Source organism: Onychostoma macrolepis, chromosome 18 (assembly GCF_012432095.1).
Source record: "Onychostoma macrolepis isolate SWU-2019 chromosome 18, ASM1243209v1, whole genome shotgun sequence".
In the NCBI taxonomy this organism is placed as follows: domain Eukaryota; kingdom Metazoa; phylum Chordata; class Actinopteri; order Cypriniformes; family Cyprinidae; genus Onychostoma; species Onychostoma macrolepis.
In genome coordinates this window covers 27,000,806-27,025,375 of record NC_081172.1, presented here as the reverse complement: position 1 = coordinate 27,025,375, position 24,570 = coordinate 27,000,806, and the positions used below count along the sequence as shown (strand labels likewise).

The 24,570-nt window shown below is 34.7% G+C and overlaps 1 protein-coding gene and 1 long non-coding RNA gene across 6 annotated transcripts in view; one reads left to right on the top strand and one right to left on the bottom strand.

The window, feature by feature from the left end:
- The window catches only part of cntn5 (contactin 5), a 382,381-nt gene extending 371,015 nt beyond the window's left edge, over positions 1-11,366 (top strand). For all 4 annotated transcript variants that reach the window (XM_058751508.1, XM_058751507.1, XM_058751506.1 and 1 more), the window contains 5 exons: positions 2,473-2,582; positions 4,391-4,577; positions 6,003-6,115; positions 6,207-6,375; positions 9,374-11,366. In XM_058751508.1, coding sequence (XP_058607491.1) covers positions 2,473-2,582; positions 4,391-4,577; positions 6,003-6,115; positions 6,207-6,375; positions 9,374-9,477 — 683 coding nt within the window. In that variant the 3' untranslated portion in view covers positions 9,478-11,366. The remainder of the gene's footprint in view (positions 1-2,472; positions 2,583-4,390; positions 4,578-6,002; positions 6,116-6,206; positions 6,376-9,373) is intronic.
- A 9,705-nt stretch (positions 11,367-21,071) lies between these two features.
- On the bottom strand, positions 21,072-22,534 carry LOC131524852 (uncharacterized). 2 transcript variants are annotated; one of them, XR_009267090.1, is made up of 4 exons: positions 22,338-22,534; positions 21,621-21,709; positions 21,459-21,505; positions 21,072-21,296 (listed from the first exon to the last, which is right to left on the bottom strand). It is a non-coding gene; the product is annotated as an uncharacterized LOC131524852 (long non-coding RNA). The 2 variants fall into 2 exon arrangements; XR_009267089.1 differs by having other exon boundaries at positions 21,459-21,502.
- Positions 22,535-24,570: the final 2,036 nt, after the last annotated feature.

Genomic DNA, 24,570 nt, shown 5'->3' with positions numbered 1-24,570 from the left:
CCACGGCTTCTGTACCACCGCTGAGTGGCCGGGTCACTGGCTCAGCTCCTCAGCGAAAATCTGAATATGCACTGCACCTGCTGCCTACTTCTACTCACGCTGTGATCAGCAGCAGCTGGATGCAATCATCGCATGCCAATGTGCATTGGCTTGTTTAGTTACACTCGAAGTGGATTGGTCTCTCTAAGCGAGATCCCAATTCGTCGGTCACCGATGTGACGTCTCCGTTCCTTTCTTCAGGGAACGAGGGTTACATATGTAACCGAGACGATATTTAAGTGTGAACTGAATATAATGTTTAAAGTTATCTGACCACGTATTATAGTTTAAATTTAGAGTGATTGTTTGGCCAACATAAGTAGGAATTAAGTGCAGTTTTATGTCATTCTAATGTATTATAAAATGAATATAGTTTAAATTTATATTCAATTTAATTAGTTGAACATTAGAGTGCTTTTTTGGTCCACATAAGTAGGAATTAATTACATTTTTATTTGTAATTTCACAGTTATGTATAGTTAACCGAAAATGTATTAGAGTTGAATTTTATATTAAATGCAATTAGCTCAACATTAGAGTGATTTTTTTGGCGCACATAAGTATAGTTAATAAGTACATTTTTATATGTAATTTCGTATTTTTTTTAAATATAACTAAAGTGTACTGACTATGTCTGACAAGCATTTATAGTAAACTAAAACTTTAATATATAATAATAAATTCTTTGAAAATGTTATTTCATTATTATTATTTAATACTAAATGATAAATACTTGACAATCAAGTTTCACTAGAAATACTATTCGTGTATTTAAATATATTTGTGATTACATATTTGTAATGAAGTTGTAATTTAGTACATATAAAATATATTCTATTTAAAGGTGATATCAAATAACACACTTACAGTTAAAATTATAATCCAGTATTTTACATGTGCTGTAGTATGTTAGTCAACAAAGGAAAGTAATTGTGTTAAAACATGACAAAAGATTAATGGTAACACTTTACAATAAGGTTCATTAGTTAACTACATTAGTTAACATTAACTAATAATAAACTGCACTTATACAGAGTTTATTAATCTTTGTTAATGTTAATTTCAACATTTACTAATACATTATTAAAATCTTGTTAACATTAGTTAATGCACTGTGAACTAACATGAACTAACAATGAACATCTGTATTTTTATTAACTAACGTTAAAGATTAGTAAATACAGTAACAAATGTATTGCTCATGGTTAGTTCATCTTAGTTAATACATTAACTAATGTTTAACTAATGAACCTTATTGTAAAGTGTTACCAGATTAATAAAACAATTATTTAAAATGTACTTTGTAATAATGTCAAATTAAAAGTTTTATTTTAAAATGCACTTATTAAAATTTACTTAAGTTTGTTTAGAAACAGTCATGAAAGTGTTCTTTAAGTACACTTAAGTGGCTTTAATTTAATTTAATTTTCATTTCTTTTTTTTTCTTTTTTTACATGAGCACACTTCGTTTACTCAAGGCTATGCATTACAATTTTATATTGATTTTATGATTAACCAAGTCACTTTTCTTTGTGATTGGTTAAAAAAAAGAGTGGTTCCATAAAATAGAGAATAGAGAAAAAAAAAAAAAATTGTGTGATGTTCCAAACCCTGATGGTTTTCCTCTGTGGAACACAAAATAGATATTATGAAGACGGTTTCATAAAATGACAGTAGATGGTGACCAGGGGCTTTCAAGCTCAGAGCTCAAATATAATAAAAGTTGTCTGTACGATGTGTGCTATTTTTTTTTTTTTTTTTGAAGCTGATTAACCATTTTGATGGGATCATAGAGTGTGTTGAACTTGATAACCGAATGAGTCACATTTGTGAACTGGATCAACTGATTTGAATAATGATACATTAGTCATACAGCCTGCTTTTATTGTGCTTTTGGCAGAATTTCTAATTTTGAGTTGCACTTGATGGGTAAATGTCGTCATCATTTTAATTTCTTAGTGTGAACTATCCATTCAAATAGCTTAATCTCAGTTTTTTGTGTGTGTTTATGAAAATAAAAGAATCTTTGAGAACTTTTTTGACCTTTCAAAAAGAAAAAAGAAAAAAAAAACTTTCACTGCCCACACAGAAATGATCAAGAGGACCAAACACTTTCAGTGTGTGATCACACTGTGTCAGGCTGATTTTATGGTAGTTGTGCGAGTGGCGTTTGCTGTGACTGCTGCTAATATGATGGATGTTCTGTGTCTCTGTCACCTCTCACAGCATTTCTCTCAGCGGGATTCTCCCTCACGATCACAGGGCTTCACAACTTACCATTTACATCCGCTTAGACTCTTCGCTCTGACTATTAACACATAAGAGATACTGATGAAATGTATCCCAAACACTTCATCAAGCAGGCGTATAGAGCGTATGACTGGTGATGTGTTTTATGCTGTGAAATCTGAAGTGTTCTGCTTTTAAATGCAGAGCCCAGGGAGCCTCCTTCAGAAGTGCAGGCGTTCGCCATATCCTCCTCTGAAATTAAAGTGATGTGGAAGCCGCCCAATCCTGGCCCTGGAAGACCCCAAGGATATGAGGTAAGAGAAGGAGAAATTAATAGATAAATGGTTTTGTGTAAGACCTAGTGAGCCACCTACTCAGACAGGTGTAAAAAGTGGGAGAAATATTAATTGTGTATAACTTTTAATTAATGCAATACTGAAAAATACAGAATACACTAGCATTGAAAAGTTTAGGGTCAGTAAGATTTTTTGAAAGAAGTCTCTTATGCGCACCAAGGCTGCATTTATTTGATCAAAAATAAAGTAAAAACACTAATATTGTTAAATGTTATTACAACTTAAAATAATTGTTTTCTATTTCAATATATATTTAACATCTGTTTAATATATATTAAGTAATTTTTTTATATATTTTCAGCAGATATACAGTCTTCAGTTTCACATGATCCTTCAGAAATCATTATATAGCTACTCATACCTTATACTACTACTACTACTACTTCTCATATTATGTCAACTGCTCATACTTGCAATAAAAATAAATAAAATACAAAATAAATAAAAATACATTTTCAACTGTATACCTCAAAGAAAGTACTGAAATTAATTTCAATGCTTGAGAAACATTTCTTATTATTATCAATTTTGACAATGTTAACAGTTTTGTGGAAACCATGATACATTTTTTGCAGTATTATTTGATAAATATAAAGTTTAAAAGATCAGAATTTATTTGAAAGAAATGTTTGTAACAGAATAAATGTATTTTCTCTTACTTTTGATCAATTAAACGCATCCTTGCTGAATGAAAGAGTTGATTTCTTTTAAATACTGACCAAACTTGTGCTGTACCAGGGTTATTATAGTTAATTAAAACTGAAACTATAATTAATTAAGCTAATTGATAAGGCAACATTTCTAATTTCAATTCAGTTTAACAATGTACTAAAATGACAAACTAAAATAAAAATGTATTAAAAAAAAACTATGTACACATTTAAAATAATAATAATAATAATAATAAATCTGCAAAATTATTAAAGCTTTAATCAAAATCAACATGGAACATTTCAAAATAAAAACTGATTCAAAATATTAATAAAAACTATAATAAAAACAACAACTTAATTCATGTACTGCATTAGACTAACCTAGACAACAATTACATATTATTGCTTTTTTGTTGGTTTTGTTTGCTCTTGTTGTCCTCATTTGTAAGTCATTTTGGATAAAAGCATCTGCTAAGTTACTAACTGTAAATGTAAAAACAAACCATGTCTCTCAATACAGTAAATGTTTGTGCTATGTTATTTCAAGGCCATTTAAGCATAATTCAGCATTTTTGCTAAAGTTAGCTTAGCAAAATGCTAACAGTAAAATTCAAAGGTCAGGTCTCCTTAGGAGCAGTGTTTGTATGACAATCGCCGTCTTTGCAGAAGGTCCCAAACTGTCACTTATGACGTTCTGTGATGGTTAGGATGCTCTCTAAGAAGGCATCTGCCTATTACAGCAAGGCAGCTCATCAGGTTTTGAAACAGAGGCACATATGTGATCGTGAACCCTTTATTTTCTTCATCATTTTCACAACTGTTATGCTTTCTGAATGAAGAAAATTATTCTCTGCAGTGAAATTACACAGTTGTGTCCTCCAATAAGAAAGTTTATCGTATTTCATCATAGGGAGATATGACATGCTCGCCTATTATGCTCTTCATGCAAAATGGATGAAGGTTATTTAAACCAAATGACCTAATATCACATGAAATTGGCAACTCTCACTTTGTCATTTATTGAGGCAACTCAGTCTCATTTTCTTTATCACAACAAAAAATCTTGAGTGAATGACAGGCAGAAAGTCAGGCAGATTGTCTTGTTGGGAACAGGTGAGCTCCTGGAAGGACATGGAGCAGGAGGAGATGGGGAAGAAGAAGAGGACAACGGGGAATGAGACGACCATGCTGCTGACAGGGCTGGATGGAAACACACAGTATCTTATCTCTGTGAAGGGATTCAACACCGTCGGTCAAGGACCAGCCAGCTCACCCATCAAGATTAGCACAAAAAAAAATGGTGAGTTCCCTTAAAACAGCTCCTTTGGAAGTATTGTAAACTATAAAATAATAAGACTGTCCAAGAAATGAATGAATGAATGAAAACACAAACTGAAAGCTCTTAGAAATGTACACTTTGTATTCTTCTTGGTTTTATATTTTGAAAACCCTTTGTACCATTTTTTTTTTTACAAAAGTGACTAAAAATATAAAAAGTAAAAAGTTATAACATTTTTATACCTCAAACACATTTGACTGTACACGCTTAATCAGTATTTTCTGTAGCTTTTTGAAATATTTTAACAATAAAAATATTTTTACAAATATCATGACTTAGTGAGCCACCTACCCAGACAGGTGTAAAAAGTGGGAGAAATATAAATTTTCTATAACTTTTAATTAATGCAATACTGAAAATACAGAATACACTAGCATTCAAAAGTTTAGGGTTAGTAAGATTTTTAAATGTTTTTGAAAGAAGTCTCTTATGTGCACCAAGGATGCATTTATTTGATCAAAAATAAAGTAAAAACACTACTTTTCTTTTTTCTTGGTGAAAATACACCACATGTTACTGAACTAATTTTTACTTGTCTTAAAAAGATTAAATTAGTCATCAAGAAATAATAATGAAAAGTTATTATGCCAGCTACTCATACCTTATACTACTACTACTACTTCTCATATTATGCCAACTGCTCATACTTGCAATATAAATCAACAAAATAAATAAAAATACATTTTCAACTGTATGCCTCAAAGAAAGTACTGAAATTAATTTCCCTTTACAAATTAAAACCAGGTTCATCATAGAAGAGGTGTTTTTTTGTTTGTTTGTTTGTTTTGTTTTTTGACATCGCTCTGGTTCCCTTGATAAAAACCCAACAGGATTTTTTCCATTGGCTTGTGGATTTTTGCAGAAAATAAGCTCTGTGACCAATGTAAGTTTATGGTTTGTACATATTTTGTTCAAATGAAGTCTAAATACAATCGGCAGATGTAAAAGGCAAATAGTCCCATTTAGCCACTTGTTTGCAATTGCTGTTATCAAGAAAAACTCCATTCAACAAACCCATTGACTTCAGGATGATGGGACCTAAAGTGCTCAATTCTACGTCAAAAATACGTATGTATAATGGTAGCTTACTGCAAAATTCCCCACTCTACATTACACATCAAATACAGTATCTTCACACAACAAATTTAGGTTCAATTTTGACAGATGAAATGCTTGTTGCTGGAAGCTTGGCGCATTGTGACCGGTTCACACACTGTGTCAACATAGTGCTGTCTTGCATATAGGAGAAGGATGGATGAATAGAAATTGGTTTTGAGAGGAGGATAATTTGTCTTGTCAATTAATGTGATCATTGCTCATTATAGACCTTCATTTTTTTAAATGAGCTTTTTATCTTTCTGTTTGGTTATCTGTCTCTCTTTTCAGCCCCAAGTCTACCCCCAGGCAACCTGATGTGGATTCAGGAGGGGAACAATGTATCTCTATCCTGGGATCCAGTGAAAGCAAGGGACAATGAGTCAGAAGTCATTGGTTACAAGGTCGGTATCGTACAGATACCATGGATGTAAAGTAAAACATAACATCACTGCACCCGTTTGATGTTTGTTTTTGTGTTTTTTTTCATTGCAGGTATTATTGCGTCAAGAGGGACGGGGCCACAGCCAAGTCATGAGGACTCAAAACTCAGCCGTGGTCCTGACGCTTCCTGAGGGGGGCACATACATCATCGAGGTGCGCGCAGTCAGTGAAGGGGGTGAAGGAGCCGCCAGCGCTCAGGTCAGAGTGCTCACCTCCTCAGGTAAGCATTCACTGTGTGGTTTCTCAGATTTGAGGATTTGGACATATGGCGTTAGGCTTGACGGCTTAATTCCTCTTTAATTACCTTCCCTCTGCACACCTACATAGCCAATTACATTTTCCTCCACTCTCAAAAGGAAAGACCATTTTAAAGTTTACCATCATTATACTACTAGGACTAGTGGGCTATTTTAGAGCAAATACTATTAAATTCGTTTTCGGTTACTTATTCCCAAGACCTGTATTTTCGTTCTGCTATGTCAGATGTAATTATAGTGCTAGCTCTGTATGGCCTTTTACTTCTCCACAACTTTCTGCAGTTAATTCAGCTCAAACCTCTTTAAAGTTGCTCAGACTCCTTTCAAACATTGTTTTGTAGATCATTTCAGTCTTAAGCCCCTTTCAGAACGACACAGATCACTGAGTCTGTTCGCTGTTGTTGCTAGTAGCTGATACTCAATCCTCATACATCCACACTGTAAAAAGTGATAAGTTGACTTAACTTAAAAAAATGTAGGAAACCCGTTGCCTTAAAATTTTTAAGTAAATGATAATTAAAAAAAATAATTTATTTGAATGGTCAAGTTCACTTAACTTTTTTTATTATTATTATTGTTATGTACTTAATAATTTTAAGGCAATGGGTTTCCTCAATTTTTTAAGTTAAGTCAACTTTCACTTTTTACGGTGCAGCTGTTTCTTCGAAAACTACTTTGATGTTAGTGTGTGCACATTTTCAGTGACACTCTATTTATTTGTGGTTTGTAAACACCAATAAACATGAAAGATTAATATAAGGCTTTTTCTTATATTTTTATCTTCAGTTTTTTCTTCACCCATTCACATCAGTATTTCAAGTTCAGAGCACAATGTCTAAATTCAACAGTTTGAACACAATGATTCAATTTAGACAGTTCAAACGTTCAATGATTCAATTTGACCAGTTCAAATCTTCAAGGATTCATTTCAAACAGTTTGAAAATCAATGATTCCATTCAAACAGTTCGAATGCTCACTGTTAACATCCAAAATAGTCAACGATCGCTGACTAATCACTGTTCAAAGATTCAGTGAACTTTCGTTTACTTTTAAGGGGGAGAGGCTAAAGTAGAGGTGTGCGCGGGACTGTTTTTTTAAGTTCCGCTCCCACGAGGTTATACCCGCTCCACTCTTTGTTCACCTGCTGTCCACTTTGAATAATTTTCTTCCAGACCCGCTAAATTTAGATCTTGTTTCCAGAATCTCACATTTAAATTTACTCTACTGAAAGAAAGAGAGATAGGCTAACAAATAAAAGTGTAGTCTGCGCAAAATTGTATTTGTTGTTTTAATTCGTCTTGTCAAGAGTCTTTTATTGACAACAAAGTGTTAAACGAATTTTGTATCTTAAAGACACAAAATTCGTTTAACATTTTGCTGCCAACACAGTAGGGGGAAAAAAAGTGTCACAGAGAAAATAAAAATGTACAAAAATTGTAGGCCTATTCCTTATTTTTATTCGTCTTGTTAGGATACAATTCGTTTAACCTTTACAACACAATAGGAAGTGTCGCAGAGGGGAAAAAAATGTAGGTTGTACAAAAATGGCCTATTATAATTTTATTCGTCTTGTCAAAATACTAAATTCATTTAACATCTTGCTGTAAACACAGTAGCCTAAGAAAAGTGTCGCAGAAGAAAAATAAATAAATAAATTCGATATCTGTCATTTAAATTATAGGCTAAGCAAAATATAAACAAAACCGAGATGAACGTTCTTCAAGGACAGCGCATCCACACTTTGCTCCATCTTTATTCTGCTCTGTTACTCATCGACAACCTGCCTGTTCTGTCTGTGGGCCGTATATTCACCACTGGTAGCCTGCTCTGAGCATTATGCACATGCTGCGCACAGACCTCGCAAATAAAACGAAGCACTGGTTCATGCATGCATATCAGTCGAGTACAGGCTGTACCTGTGCTTGAATAAAGCGCAGATATGCTGTTCTGAAAGGACGTCGGGAACGGGATATTGTTAGACCGCCTGCTCCCGTTCAAATTGCACCAGAGTTACCGACCGCAACTGCGTTTTATTCGGGAATTTAATCCCGCGTCTCAAGAAGGTTCCAGCGGGACAGTCGCGGGAATGCAGACCTCTAAGCTAAAGTGCAAAAGAGGAGAGCAACAAATGTTCCATTAATACGGTTATTGTCATTTTCCACTAGTTCATGATCCAGCTAGTTCTGATTCAAACACTGAATATTGAAGATCTACGACTAGTGGTATTTTAATCAAATTTAGATACCATTTAGTATAGTATAGCTAAATGTGGTTTATTATAGTTGTTATTCATTTATTAATATTAATTTTTTTCTTAGTAATTTTGTGTTTTTCATCCATTTTATTTATTTATTTAATTTTTTAATATGTCTATATTTTTATTTTTATCGTAGCACATGGTAAATGAAAATGAGAAATGCTTGGCAACCACCAGAAATAAAAGATAAAATTTTGTATTTATTGTATTTAATTTCAACTATCAATATGGTTTTAGTTGTCTATAATAATGCTAAATTTACAAATTTAAAAATATTTATAAACATGTGACCATTATCTGACATCAGAAAGTTGTTAAGATGCAAATGTGTTGTTAAATTGAAACATAAAATCTAACTTGAAACTTTAAATCTTTCTAAAAATGAAAAAAATAAAATTAAGTATATTTTAGGTTACAGGGGTTTCTCTGATCTAGCCAAAAGTGTATTTTCAAATGCTGATGACCAACCTAGCTATAGGACCAGCAAACTAGCTTAGTTTTTACTGAATTGTGTAATGAATTGCATTTAGTGGCTTTGTTTAGAAACAAAGCATTTTACAAAAATAGGTTTATTAGGTCTCAACTGTAAATTAAAAAAAAAAGTTTTCTTCAGCCACATGTGAACTGATGTTACAATGCATATTTCAATATTCCTTTTCGGTCCCTTTATCTCATTTCTCTCTTTTTTTTGTTTCATTTCCAGGAGTGCGTGCGAAGAGTGGACAGCTCTCTGTCCATAATCTGCCTCCAGGCTTGGCATGGACTGCTCTTTTCCTGTCATTAATGGTGCCTTCTTTTCCCTTGTGAGGCTACTGGGTCATGTACTGTTCCTTTAAACCTTCCCCCTGCCTTCCTTCTAAAGACCACTCCCAGCCACCCCTGTATGAAGGGGATGGGCTGTCCCTCCTCCACACAGACTGCCTGCTTTGGCCTGTACCATCAGCAGGACCTAAGGGCCAGCCAAAGGAAAGCGCTTCTTTTCCAAGCATCAAGAGATGCCTCCAAATCCGAACAACTCCATTGTTTTTTTCTGGCCATATTTGTTTCCAGATTTCTGTTTGGGATATCATTGTAGTATTGTGCTGTGCAAAGTATGGAGACAGTTGTTTAAAATCTCCACAAAGCTGTAAGAGACGTTTTTTTAGGGACTGCCTTCTGGAACAGCTCTCCAAACCGCTGAGGCCGCCCGCTGCTCTGTGCCGCTGTGGCTTCCCTTGTTACATTACTGAATCCATTTGACCCTTTGGCTGCCCGACAAGCAAACACAGAGTAAGCTCAGTAGAAATAAGTGCATTGTTTTCTTATTCACAAGAGGAGAGTGTGGAGACAAAAAAAAAAAAAAAAACATTTTTATAGTGCCGAAAATCTTACTATTTCCAGACTTGCTTTTTGTACATTGTGTTACCTTTAGAGAAACAAAAAAATGTGGAACAGTGGTGTGTTTCGGTCGGCTGCGTCTTGAGTTTTTGAACTTCAGTTTTCATTTTTATTATGTTCGGTGGGTATTGAGAACTAGCAAGGTTGCTGGGCAACAGGGGGACTGATGGACAAACCAGAGATAAAGGGTTTGGACTCCACTTGTCGTGCCCAAACATTTCTGTAGACAAAGACCAAGGCTGATCTGTAACAGTTGAAATAAATGTGATGTATATTTTTAAAAGGCCTCCGGTGTGTGTGTTCTTGGAGAAGAGGAGCGGTGGAAGGTCTCGTAATTTGATTTTGAAAGTCACTGTCTCAACAAAGTTTGTTGGACATAGAATTGAGTTTTAAGATAATTATTTTCTCAATAATGATTCTGTCTAGACAGTGCAAGTGTCTAGATAAGTGACCTGAAGGCCTTCTTTACACTTGCTATTAACATGCATTTGTAGTGAGTGGATCACAATCAGCAATAGTTCACCCATAAATGAAAATATGCTTAAAATTTAAGCCAAGCCATCCAAGATGTAGATTAGTTTGTTTGTTCATCAGAACCGCCAGAAATGGAGTCCAAACAGCTGATACAAGCATTACAAAAATCCACAAGCAATCCACACTCTCCTGTAAAGTCTTGTGAAGTGAAACGCTGCAAGAAACAAATTCATCATTAAGATGTTTTAACTTCAAACCATTGCTTCTGGACAAAATACCAGTCCATGATCCATAACAATGCTTCTTCTAGTGCAAAAGTCCATCCCCACTCTCACATCAAAATCCACCAACATACTTGTTTAGAGCTGTTTTAGGCTGATTTTGCTAATAAACAGTGCTTGATCTATGTATATTTCTCTCCTGAGTCAGACAAAATGGATTATTTCACAATATCCTGGCTTATGGACAATGGTTTGAAGTTAAAAACATATTGATGGATATGTTTCTTAAAAGCAGGCAACTTTTCACTATACAAGACTTTATTGATGGGCTGGAGTCATGTGGATTGTTGTGATATTTTTATCAACTGTTTGAACTCTCATTGTGACGGCAAGTGATGTAATGCTAAATTTCTCCAAATCTGTTCCAATGAAGGAACAAACTCTTCTACATCTTGGATGGCCTGAGGGTGAATTTTCAACAAATTTTCATTTTTGGGTGAACTATTCCTTTAAAGTCAAATGTAAATGTATCATAAATGCATTGTGATCACTGAAACAACATTCGGGAGTCAGGAATGGATTCTGACCACAGCAATATTTATTATTCATGGATTTTCCGATCTGTTTTTATCTATCAGTAAAATATTATAACACTTGGTGTTTTTAATGTGACATTGATATCACTAGAACTCATGTGGCAGGAGCTCTTTTAGTCATCAAGCGCTGTGTTGTGGGTACTTGGCACTTTATTTTTATTCTGCTCTTTAAATGCTAAGAAGAGACAAGACGCCACTCTCTTTCGATCTGGTCACCCGAGTTAATGATCGATATCCCATGAATTATTCCACTGGACTGCTCTTAGAATCTCACCCCCAAATCCTCCCTCACTGTCTTCCAGTTTATTTTCACGGATATACTTTAAAACTTAATTTTTTCTTCACTTCTCAGCCCTATTAGCATCCTTTACTGTAAGAATGTTTCTACAGCAGGGAAACACAATGGACTAGATGCCAAAATGACAGGAGCAGTTTGAATTATCCATCAATGTTTTAAAATTCTGTGAATGAGTGAAAGTTTTAGGTAACACCACCAGTGACATGATATTTAGACGTTGTTCTTCATTTTGCACAGTAGACATTGGAATTGCTTTAGATTAAAAATATTCCTTGTGAAAATGAAGTACACTTTAAAATAATATTTAATTGCAAACTGAATGTAATTTTTTCGGACACTTTATTGTGTGTTATTTACAATTCAGTGAAAGTCTATTACAGTTTTAATTTATATTGAATGTCATTTGTAAAAGGTGATTTTTTTCCTACTTATTTAGGACTTAAGTACATTTTTAATGTAATTTCATAATTACTACAGTACATATTGTTCTAAAATGTGGTTAAAGTGTACTGTCGAATTTAAAAATATTAACTTTAAATATTCTACCAAATAGCATTACAGTTCATATTATAAAGTACTTTACATGTGCTTTAATATATTAGTCAGCACATTAAAATACTGTAAGTGTACTACTTTAAAGCACAACAAAAGATTATTAAAACAATGATTTGAAATGTACTTTAAAGTACAAACTTTTAATTAGACAGTATTACAAAGTGCACTCTTTAAAATTGTTCTTAAGTCTCTTAAGAAACAGTTTTTAAGTACACTTAAATGGCCTTTTATATTATATTGTCAGCAAGTGCAGGCATACATTGTTATATTAATATCTATATTTGAGATAAACTGCAAGTAGCATAGGGTCACTTCAGTACTACTCAAAGTTTAGTTTTTACACAAACATGTCAGCTTAATAGAAAACCCTGCATAACTCAAGTATTGCTTGTGGCTGCCATTGCAGATTGTTTCAAATGAACAAATTTAGTGAAGTCAGAGCAGTGAACACATCATTTGCACAAGAACATAAACAGGAGAATTGAAAGCTTAAACCGTTGTCTATCGGAAAATTGGTTGAGCTGCTGTTTTATTATGCTCTCAGATTACTTTATCCTGCTTCATTCTAAAACTATTGATTTGTTTCCTGATTATTCACGTATCCTCAGCGATGCAGAGCACTTGGTGCATGATAATAATTCCTTTGAGTGGTCTCTCTCATGTGCCCCCTGCAATACACCTCATTGGATTCCTGGCGCGCTTTGCAGGGTTCAACAAGGTTGCGGCTGGGACTCCCTGCGGTTGCCGCATCAGTGTGGATTGTCTTCAGGCCCTGCCTGTTTCTTCTGGAAGCTTAAAAACATCTCCATCTCCTGGGGTTGTCAGTTGAAATGCATTTTTCTAAGATCTACTTGAAGGAATAATTCTGTCATAATTTACTCGCCCTTGTGATGTTCCACTTTCTTTTAATTAGAGAAAAAAGTCGAATGAAGCCTGCGGGACATGTCCTGATACCCATACTGCTGGCATAACGGACTTTATTGATCCCAAAGGTGAAATTTAGGTGCAAAACAGCATCTATAAATTGTAAAGAACCCAAAAAGCGCCACTGCGGAGACAATCCAATGGGTCATCGCAAGACAGAACAATGTCAATTATGCATGCATTAGCTGCTAATTTGGATATTTCTATGCATAAACGTGATTTATCCGTGTTTGTGAGTGGGCCTGTTTTGAACCATGAATTTTGCAGTGTTTTTATCTCTTGCCGAACAACACCGGGTGCTTCTACATGGACGCTAATGTGGCAACCTTTAATTATTCATGCAACACCTGTCTATGTCAGTGCATCTGATTTATGGTAATGGATTATCTACCCCGCAAAGAGGGCCGCATGCTTCCGAGAGCCCAGAGATGTGGTGTCAGCAATTAGAACACACTCTCCCAGCAGGCATGTGAAGCATGGATAGTCTGGGAGTGAGAGGAAAGTGAGAGCTAAGCCATGCTCTTCAGCCACTCATCAGAGCTTGGCATCTGAAGCAGATGTTATATGAATAGGACTAATGCGCTCTGAGAGCTTTTAACAGTCGGTAGGTTTCAGACGTTTCCATGCTTTTTTGCATGTTGGGGTGCTCATCTGGTTTTAAACCAATATTTCACCCAAAAATGAAAATTCTGTCATCGTGAACTCACCCTCGTGTTTCTGAACACAAATGGAGATGTATTGCAGAATGTCCATGCTGCTCTTTTCCAAACAGTTGATGATTTATACTCCCAAACTCAAAAAGGCTCAATCACAGCAGAAATGATAATACAACAGCTCATGGCCTATATATATTCAAAGTCTTAAGAAGTTGTACAATAATTTTTGTGAAACGAACAGACAAAACCTTATAAAGCCTACTGTGCATTATATTTGATATGCAAATTTCAAAGGCCTCTCAAATAATCCACATGGTCAAAACATTGCTGAAAAACCTGTTGCACACAATCCACTACATGCCTTCTGTCGTCTGATTAATATTTGATACTTTTTTTTTTAGCAAGTAAAGAGCTTTTAGAAGAATTTTAAAATATGCCCTTCAGGTGGTGATATACATTTTTATACGTTTTATTTAAGTAGTTATAAAGATCTCACGGTTTACATTACAACAACATACAGGTGCATCTCAATAAATTAGAATGTCATGGAAAAGTTCATTTATTTTAGTAATTCAACTCAAATTGTGAAACTCGTGTATTAAATAAATGCAGTGCACACAGACTGAAGTAGTTTAAGTCTTTGGTTCTTTTAATTGTGATGATTTTGGCTCATATTTAACAAAAACCCACCAATTCACTATCTCAACAAATTAGAATATGGTGACATGCTAATCAACTGTCACACCTGCAAAGGTTTCCTGAGCCTTCAAAATGGTCTCTCAGTTTGGTTCACTAGGCTACACAATCATGGGGAAGACTGCTGATCTGACAGTTGTCCAGAAGACAATCATTGACACCCTTCACAAGGAGGGTAAGCCACAAACATTCATTGCCAAAGAAGCTGGCTGTTCACAGAGTGCTGTATCCAAGCATGTTAACAGAAAGTTGAGTGGAAGGAAAAAGTGTGGAAGAAAAAGATGCACAACCAACCGAGAGAACCGCAGCCTTATGAGGATTGTCAAGCAAAAACGATTTTCGAAGAATTTGGGTGAACTTCACAAGAATGGACTGAGGCTGGGGTCAAGGCATCAAGAGCCACCACACACAGACGTGTCAAGGAATTTGGCTACAGTTGTCGTATTTCTCTTGTTAAGCCAACGTCAGAGGCCTCTTACCTGGGCTAAGGAGAAGAAGAACTGGACTGGACTTATGAAGTATTCTAATTTGTTGAGATAGTGAATTGGTGGGTTTTTGTTAAATGTGAGCCAAAATCATCACAATTAAAAGAACCAAAGACTTAAACTACTTCAGTCTGTGTGCATTGAATTTATTTAATACACGAGTTTCACAATTTGAGTTGAATTACTGAAATAAATTAACTTTTCCACGACATTCTAATGTATTCAGATGCACCTGTAATTGTCCTTTGTACCATATATACTCGATACATCACATGATTCAATCAATGCCATTTGGTGTCACCTAATTCCTGGTATGCCGGGTCTAAAGTCTTCTTTTTTAACGGAACACAAGTGCAAATGAAATTTCTTAACTCCAGCATGCAGAAGGAAAGAATATCAATGAATATCAGTGTAAATTAGGGCCTAATCACCTAGATGTCTTTGTCATGCTGTCTTAATTCTGCTTTTGGTAATGTCCTCATTTAAACAAAGTATTATTGTTCTATTATTTTTAGTGTCATTTTGACACCAAAATGTAGACTATGGTATTGGTGTGTGCACTGCATGATACGCTGGATAAGCAGTTTACTTGGGTTTGAATTATCTATTCTATGCAGTTTATTTGAAGCATTTAGCTTCCATACAGCTCATAAGTAAATCAGACTATGTGATGATGACGACAAAGGTAGTATGACAAACAAATACAAGACAATTCAACACATCTAAACTGAACAAAATAAAAACGCTTTTAATATTAATCTCTCATTCTTGTTTCTTTTTTTTTTTTTTTTTTTTTTTTTGTCAGCGATTACATTAAATAGCCTTTGGTTTCAAAAGAAACCTTCATTAATAAAGTGTGGGGAGCATGTGGAGTGCATTAATTGAGTCTTAATGAAATGTACGAGTTTCTAAACATGTCAATGTGTGTTATTTGGTGACCTCACTCCTGCTGTATAACTTCATGGAATCTAATTTAAATTGTGCCTTTAATGTAATTAATTATATTTCTCAGTTAACATTAGCTAATTTTTGGTAATTAATTATTATGTCCAGTGATTTTATAATTAAAAGCTCAGCTGGTACATAAAACCAGAGTTACTATAGAGAATGTTAATGTGAACATGGAACAACCCATTTTAATTTGATATGAGTAAATAGCTATATATATATATATATATATATATATATATATATATATATAGCTACCATATGCTAACATACCACACCAGTATGGTTGTTAACTTATATATTTTGTGCATATTTATGCTAAAATAGGTAACAATAACATTTGCAACCAAGTTCCAAAATAATCTCTACAGATACACATCTATTCTGATGAGGTCTCTGTAAATCAAACTGGAAAATTTGAGCAATAAACTAATTGCAGGCAGAAGATGGTGAGGAGTTTGTGCCATGAATTAATTTAGAATTTGAATATGCAGATTTAATCAGGGTATAGCAATCAAGTTTTCTTTTGTTTTCCAGACGACTCCGGTGAGTTTATTAGATGAAACTTTTCTGTTTGTGACCTCCTTCCATGAAAGGTTTGGGAAGGGGCATCCGCTGTACTCCAATCCCCGGTCAGCATGGGGTTTGGATTATACTGATGCGTTCTACAGGAGAAGGGAGGCACTGATGCAAAGCAATCTAATTATCCAGTCATCAGGCAGACCAGCAGGTGGGCAGGCCTCTGAGCTTTAGAGAGGTAGCGAGATGTTGAATGACGTCCTCACTGCATTAGCAGTGTAACCATGCTCAAACATATGACATATGGGATGTGTCTCAAAACCTAGAGGGCACCTTTCTTAGAGGCAACACAGGCATACTTTTGAAGAAATTGCTGTCTCAAATTGTAGGTAGCAAAGTTATGATACCTTCTATCTTTTCAGCTAACACTTTATTTCGATAGTCTACTTCTAGTAGACATTAATTGGTAGACATTCTACTAATTATAACTTTTCGACTACATGTCAACTAAGAGTCATTAGACTATCAGTAGAGTGCCTGCTTAACATCTGCTAACACTGTATTTTGATGGTCCCCCAACAGACATTCTACTGACTATAAGTAACTTTGCAAGTATATTAACTTGTCTAACATGCTTACTAAGCCTAACCTGAGCAAAATTTAACAAAGAATCTCATATATGCATAAAATTCATATATATCTGCATAATACAGGAATTCTATCCAAGATTTCCCTTACAAAAAAAAAAAAAAAGTACTGTGGTGGTACAGTAATGGAAATGCTATGGTATTGTCCAAACTCCATATTCAAAGGATAATTTAATGTACTGCACCTAATACCATTTTGCTTCCATGATACAACTGTAAAATAAATAAATAAATAAAAAAAAATAAAAAAAGTGTTCTCCTAAAGACCATGAAATACTGTGATACATTTTCATATTTCCCCCTGCGAAAAATAACCATGGTTTTCTAGTTAAAGTGTAGTAACCATGTTTTTTGTTGTGTTTTTTTATTTATTTTATTTTATTTTTTTCGCGTATTGATTACCATTTGTATAACCACAGTTCTACTACAAATATCATGGTTAAACTAAAACCATGGTTAATTTGTGGTTACCATGGTTTAATTATAGTAACCATGTTTTGTTTTGTTTTTTGTGATAAAACCATGGTTAATTTTCGTAAGGGTTGGAGATAGCTTCTAAGATATTTTTTTCTTATAAAATGGCCTCAAAATGTCTTTAAGGTTTCTGAAGAAATCCCAAGAAGAGTATCAAAAACTGCGCTCAAATTTGTAAAGATACCAAATTTGAAAATCAAACGTCAGAAATTTCAGGGACAAACACTCATTTAATTTTTTTTTTTTAAAGCTCTACACATTTACAACGATTGTATAATTTGTGGTTGTTTTTTATGTCTAACTTTATGAAGATTTTCACACAAAACATCTTTGTACTCTGAGCAATATTATTTATTTATTTAGAGTTCACATTTTGCCAAATTCTAATGTTAGATGCAGCTATATGACGTAAAGTGTTCTTTGTATGGCACATGTGAGTGGTTGTTAATGAAATTGCTGATGAAAAGCACTCACATCTAACAGTATATGCAGAAAAGAGTCCATGTAGGTAATAGACGGCAAGTTAGCTAACTCAGTTTTGATACACAGCCATTATAATAGTCAAACATTGAGTAGCCTATCTTCAGGTATTTGGTCACCATTCCAACTGTTCAACATTTGGTCTTGAATGTAATAAATAAAGTTTAGCTTAAAAATCCCCCTCAAAATCCACATGGGGTGACATCCAATCTGTCTTTGTCATGAAAGATTTATATTTGAATAGACTCTTCTAATGAGAATTATCAGCAGGAAAGTCCACACTGCATATGTAAATACATGGGAACAATTTAGCATGTGTGGCTAATGTCTGCTGGGTCTTAGGGAGCGATTTCAGTCGCCAAATAACATGAGCCCATCTGCCTGGTGCTAAAGTTCTGTTGCGCCATTCTTTGTGTGAATAGCAACTTTCTCAAAGCATCTCCATTAGTCCTTATTGGGTTCCTTGATAAAGTCTTTTTAATGCAGTTTAGAGTTTAGGAGGCTCCAAGGGCCTGTTTCTGCATCCTTGGCAAATGGGACAACATTAACATTCTAATGTGTTTGTGTTTCTGTTTAGATGAGTGATTTTATCACAAGTCCTGTCAAAAAAAAAAAAAAGTGCTTTGATGCTTTTGCAAACAAACACAAAGTTTCTTAAGGGAGTGCAATGTTTTTTTTTGCGACAGAATGCACATTTTTTGTAACTGAACACAAAGTTTCTCTGGGGAACGCAATGCTTTTGTGAGAGAATGTTTTAGCAAGGTTTCTTGGAACACAATACTTCTACGAGAGAATGCAAATGTTTGCAACTCAAAAGCATTGAAAAATAATTTTTCCTCCTATCTCATATTTCTCTATCTCAATGTCCCCCTAGGGGCCCTGTAGAAAATGTCTTTGCATAAACAGAAGAATCACATTCAACCAAATAAATGCAACAACGGTAATCAGACTGTAGTTTAGCAATAAAAACAAATTAACATTTTAAATGCTAAGTGAGTTTATTGCTCACATTCATTGTACATACTATTGGATATTTATAAAACAGGAACAAGCCCTTTGATGTCACACCCCTCTTCCTGTTTCAGTAGAATATACGTCAACACTTGGGACTTGAATTTATCTATCAGGAACTGTATATTTGACTATAGTCAACACACACTGTAAAAAAAAAAAAATCGTAAAAAAACGGTCAAATGACTGGCAGCTACGGCTGCCAAACAAAAAACCCAAAATTACAATAAAATACCTTAATTGAAATAAAGTGCAAAAACAATTTTACAGAAATTTTCATTGAAGGTTTTACTAAAAAAAAAAACTGTTATCTTAGAGATTTTTCTTGTTTCAATTACGATATTTTACTTTAATTTTACGGTTTTTGTTTGGCAGCCGTAGCTGCCAGTCATTTGACCGTTTTTTTTACAGGACTTTTTTTACAGTGTAACACCCTTATTTTACAGATTTTTCCTGTATTATTACAATGAAAGCACTACATGTTCTACAGAGAAACACTGTTATTTTACCAATCATTACAATCAAAAACCTTCAATAAAGTGTCAAAGCATGCTCAAGATGGAAAATTCAGTTTTATTTAGAAGACAAAATACAAAGTCTGTACAGATGCCATATGAAATTAAAATTTTACATTTTTATTTTTTTAAAGAAATACAGCACAATAACATTTCAAACTTACAGGACAAGTTCACTTCCAGAATAAATATTTCCTGATAATTTACTCACCCCCATGTAATCTAAGATGTTCATGTATTTCTTTACTCAGTCAAAAAGAAATTAAAGTTTTTGAGAAATTAAATAATTTTTCTCCATATAGTGGACTTCAGTGGGAGTCAACTGGAATGTTTTCCTCAAAAACCTTAATTTCTTTTCGACAGAAAAAAGAAAGACATGAACATCTTGGATGACATGGGGGTGAATAAATTATCAGCAAATCTTTATTCTGGAATTGAACTAGTCCTTTTAAACTGAACAAAAATACTAAACAGATATATGTACAAGATTGTCAAGCAATTTTATTATTCAGATGTAAAATAACATTATCAATGAATTCTTCATAAACATTTCTTCAGAGCCCCCAGGAGGAATTGCATAGCTAAAAATTGCATTTCTATCTTATTAGTTAGGGTTACTCTCATGATGAGGTCATGAGTACATAACATAAGTTTTATATTAATCCACAATATTCTACTGACTCATGTGGGCTCCATATACAGTGGCGTCCAAAATTATTAAAACACTAGTATTTTAAGCAGCTAAAAAATGGTTTTAAGTCAGTTATTTCTATCTTTTGCTGTATAGTGTCAGTAGGAAATATCAGTTTACATTTCCAAACATTCATTTTGCCATTAATTGTAATAATCCAGTGAGATTTTTGTTTGCACAAGGAGTCTGACAACAGCCAGTTCTCCACACAGAGATCTGATCTGATCTGATCATCATCAGTCTGTCTGGAATGACATGAAGAAACAGAACAAACTGAGACAGACTAAATCCAGAAGAACTGTGGCAACGTCTCCAAGATGCTTCAAGAAACTGAAAAGTTATCTGAAAAACGCACCTAGAGCAAAAGCTGCTTTAAACGCAAAGGATGGTCACACTAAATGCTGATTTAATTTAGTTAATAGAAGTTAATTGATAAAGAAAATTTATTTATGGCATTATTTTTGACAACATCCTCATTTTACAGAATTTTTACACAAGTGCCTAAAACTTTTAGCTTTGCAGGTAGGTTTCTTGAAGCATCTTGGAGACGCTGCCACATGTTCTTCTGGATTTAGACGATGAGATCATATCTCTGTGGAGCACTGGCTGTTGTCAGACTCCTTGTGCAAACAAAAATCTCACTGGATTATTACAATTAATGGCAAAATGAATGCTTGGAAATGTAAACTGATATTTCTTTCTGACACTGTACAGCAAAAGATAGAAATAACTGACTTAAAACCATTTTTTAGCTGCTTAAAATACTAGTGTTTTAATCATTTTGGACGCCACTGTATATGGAGCCCACGGGAGTCAGTAGAATATTGTAGATTAATATAAAACTTATGTTATGTACTCATGACCTCATCATAATTTTGGGCACCACTGTAGCTCTGATAATATATGTAGACAAACATATGTATTTTAATTCTGAAATCTAGCTATATTAGTGTAATAAGTAAAACCAAAACATACAACAAAAGGTCCATGGCCAGAAGTGACCGACACAGCAGATAAAGAGCAGTCCTCCTCCAAATTGCCAGTAATCAGCTGGATTAGCTGGGGAGAGAAAGAGAAAGAGAAAGAAAAAAATATTATGTCAGAAGACACATGTTTTGTCTGGTATTAAAACAAATTAAAAACATGGAAGAAAAATACTGTAAAAATTCATTTAAAAATAGATTTATATAATATGTATTAATGTTAGACATGAATACTCACTTCCTCTAAAGATCATGTGGTATAGAAGATTTTCATTTCCAAAACTTCTGGATCATGAGGGGGAAGCGCACACACACACACACACACACAGTATTATTAATTTGTTTAATAAAACACTGTCTGCTTACTGACAGAGACATGGGTTTGCAAAAATGTACTCACCAGCTCCATACAAAATCTTCACAGCTGATCCTGGTTTACATACAGTATTCTTCTCCAAGGAGTCCAAGGATCATGCGTTCAGGTCCTCTCTGTCAGATGAGTTTACATGACAGTGTTCTCAGGTTACTCATTTCAAAGTGCTGTCACTTTTTTCTTATGGGTTTGATCTTAAAACTAGCTGACAGTATGGGTGGGCGATATGACCATATTATTTCACAATCTAGGAAATTTTACTTCACAATAACAATATATGTTATATATCACATGTATAAGATCAAAGTAGCAAATTACAAACAATAGGACTAACGTTAATGCAATAGAACAAAGAGCAGTTAAATACATTTTCTCTTTAGTATTTTGTTGTTTGATTAAAATTATGACCGACTGCAGGTAACATTAGGCTAAATTATACTGCGGTCACAGGTCACCGGGTTTCCACCTGAATGATTATCTTGACTCCAGACATTAGCGACTGTGTTTAAGTCAAGTTAATTTTGAGATGACTGTCTGTATTTGACCATTCAAGCCAGGCGCGGTTTTCTGTGTGAGATGGTCATATGTCGCCCAGCCCTAGCTAACAGTATTAGCTCATACTAACAAAACACAGTAACTGGTAGGACATTGAGAAATGATATGTAATCGCGATTAGCATCTCACTTCAATCGTGATGTAACTATAAAACTTGATGTAGGCTATACATTAATAAAAGGTACTTACCTTTTGCAGTTTGCTTGTCTGTTAGCTGCTGGTAGAAGTGTCCATATTCGCGTTTATTCGTTCTCAGTCGTCATCCCACAACACAAACTCACTCAAAATACGAATTTAACAGTCAGATAATACATATAAAAGCCATTACTAGAGGAGCGACCGAAGCAGACTGCAGAAGCCGAGCAGCAGCGGCAAACTGACAGACAGACAGAGACACTGCTGTGAAAGTGTATATTCAAATTTGACCGGGAAAACGGCGCACTCGCTAGTCATTGGCCAGATTCCTGAGTGACAGTCAGCTTAACCAATCAGCTCAAAGCAGCACTGAGCGACAGCAAATAGCGTTGCAACTATGGGGGGAAAAAAAGGATTACAGTTAACTTAATTAAAATAACTTAAAGATTACAAATATGTATTTTTATTTGTTTATTTTTATTTGTAGGCCGTTACATTTAATTAATTGATCAAATGGTGATTTCACATTGCATCTGTGCTATTCATTGACAGAGGTATTACAATTTGAAGGTGGTTTATGAGGACACTGCCTATGTCCCCGTAAAACAAAAGGCTTAAAAAACATACTAAATGGTGTATTTTTTTAATCTAAAAATGCAGACAGTTTCCTGTAAGGGGTAGGGTTAGGTGTAGGGTTGGTGTAGGGCAATAGCACATACAGTTTGTACAGTATAGAAACCATTATGCCTATGGAGAGTCCCCCGTAAACCACTAAAACAAACGTGTGTGTGTGTGTACCTGTTTTTTTATTCAGGTGGGGACTTAAACCTGAATACACACAGACTCATGGGGACTCGTGTCACGGTGGGGACCTAAATTGAGGTCTCCACGGGTAAACAAGCTAATAAATCACACAGAATGAAGTTATTTGAAAATCTAAAAATGCCTGTAGTTTCCTATAAGGTGTAGGTTTAGGTGTAGGGTTGGTGTAGGGTGCACATACGGTCTGTACAGAAAAAGCATTACACCTATGGAGAGTCCCCACAAGGATAGCAAACCAGACGTACATGTGTGTGTGTGTGTGTGTGTGTTTGTGTGTGTGTACGTTTGGCTACTTGTGCGGTTATACATGACCAATAATCACCCTTTTGTATTTTAACAAATCCATGATCTTTCCTTTAGAAGCACCAGTTGTACAACTACTGTATGGTATTTTCTGTATTTGGCCCTTCAGTGTTACACAGCCTGTTAATCCTCTGTCCACCATAACACTTATTTAAAAATACTGCCATAATTGCATGCAAGTTACAAAATTTGTCTACATACTTTTATTTAATAGCATATATACTGACTGCAGTAGGACTTCATAGCATTTGTGATATGAGACAAGTAAACTGAAAATGTCAAACTTCTCACCATAGAAAGTGACAATCTGTATTTTAGTTATTCAAAAGTAAAGACAATGTATAGGTTGCCCTAAGAGTGATGTTCCATCATGAACAGTGTGGTCCTTCCCACATAGCAAGCGATCTTGGCCCAAATGTGGCCTCAAGCTGGCCTCCTGTGGGCAATGTACCCTTTCAGCCAGAGCTGGGCCATGTGTGGCATTGATGGAATAATATTGCAATAAACTTATTACAGATATTTTAATGAAATGTAGTATTGTTTAAATTTAATCTTTAACATAAACATTTTAATTTAAACATTTAACTTCTCATGCAATATTAATTTGGTTTTAACATGGGGCACATACATTTATTAATATGCTGTCATTCACTAGCATTAAATAAAATGATCATAAAAGTATTTTATTTGTATTCAAATATTCGGTATCCATGTGATGCTTTGTGTGAGGAACAGATACAAATTCAAACCATTCATAAGTGACATGTATCTCCTTCCTCTGTAGCTATAGTAACAGATTCAAAATTTGCCGTTAAGAAGTTTTACGGCAGCGATATCAAACGCTCATTGGCTCTCGCCGGTTTCGTCATAGATTGCGACATGCCGTGTTTCCGGTGATGCGTGAGAAACGCATCCGTACCAAAAAAAAAAAAAAAATTCTCGATCCGTACCGGAAACACGATTTGTATTGCGCATGCGCGGAAATGAGCAGTAATGTCTGAAGGGAAATGCGCAGTAATGTCTGAAGTACGACGAAACAATTTACGGCAATTTTGGGTAGTTTTAATAAAACTGTTGTCATAATACTATTACTAATAAAAATGTAATGTAATAATTCAGGTGTTGTTGACACTACCCGATCCGTACTGGAAATAGTCGTTTA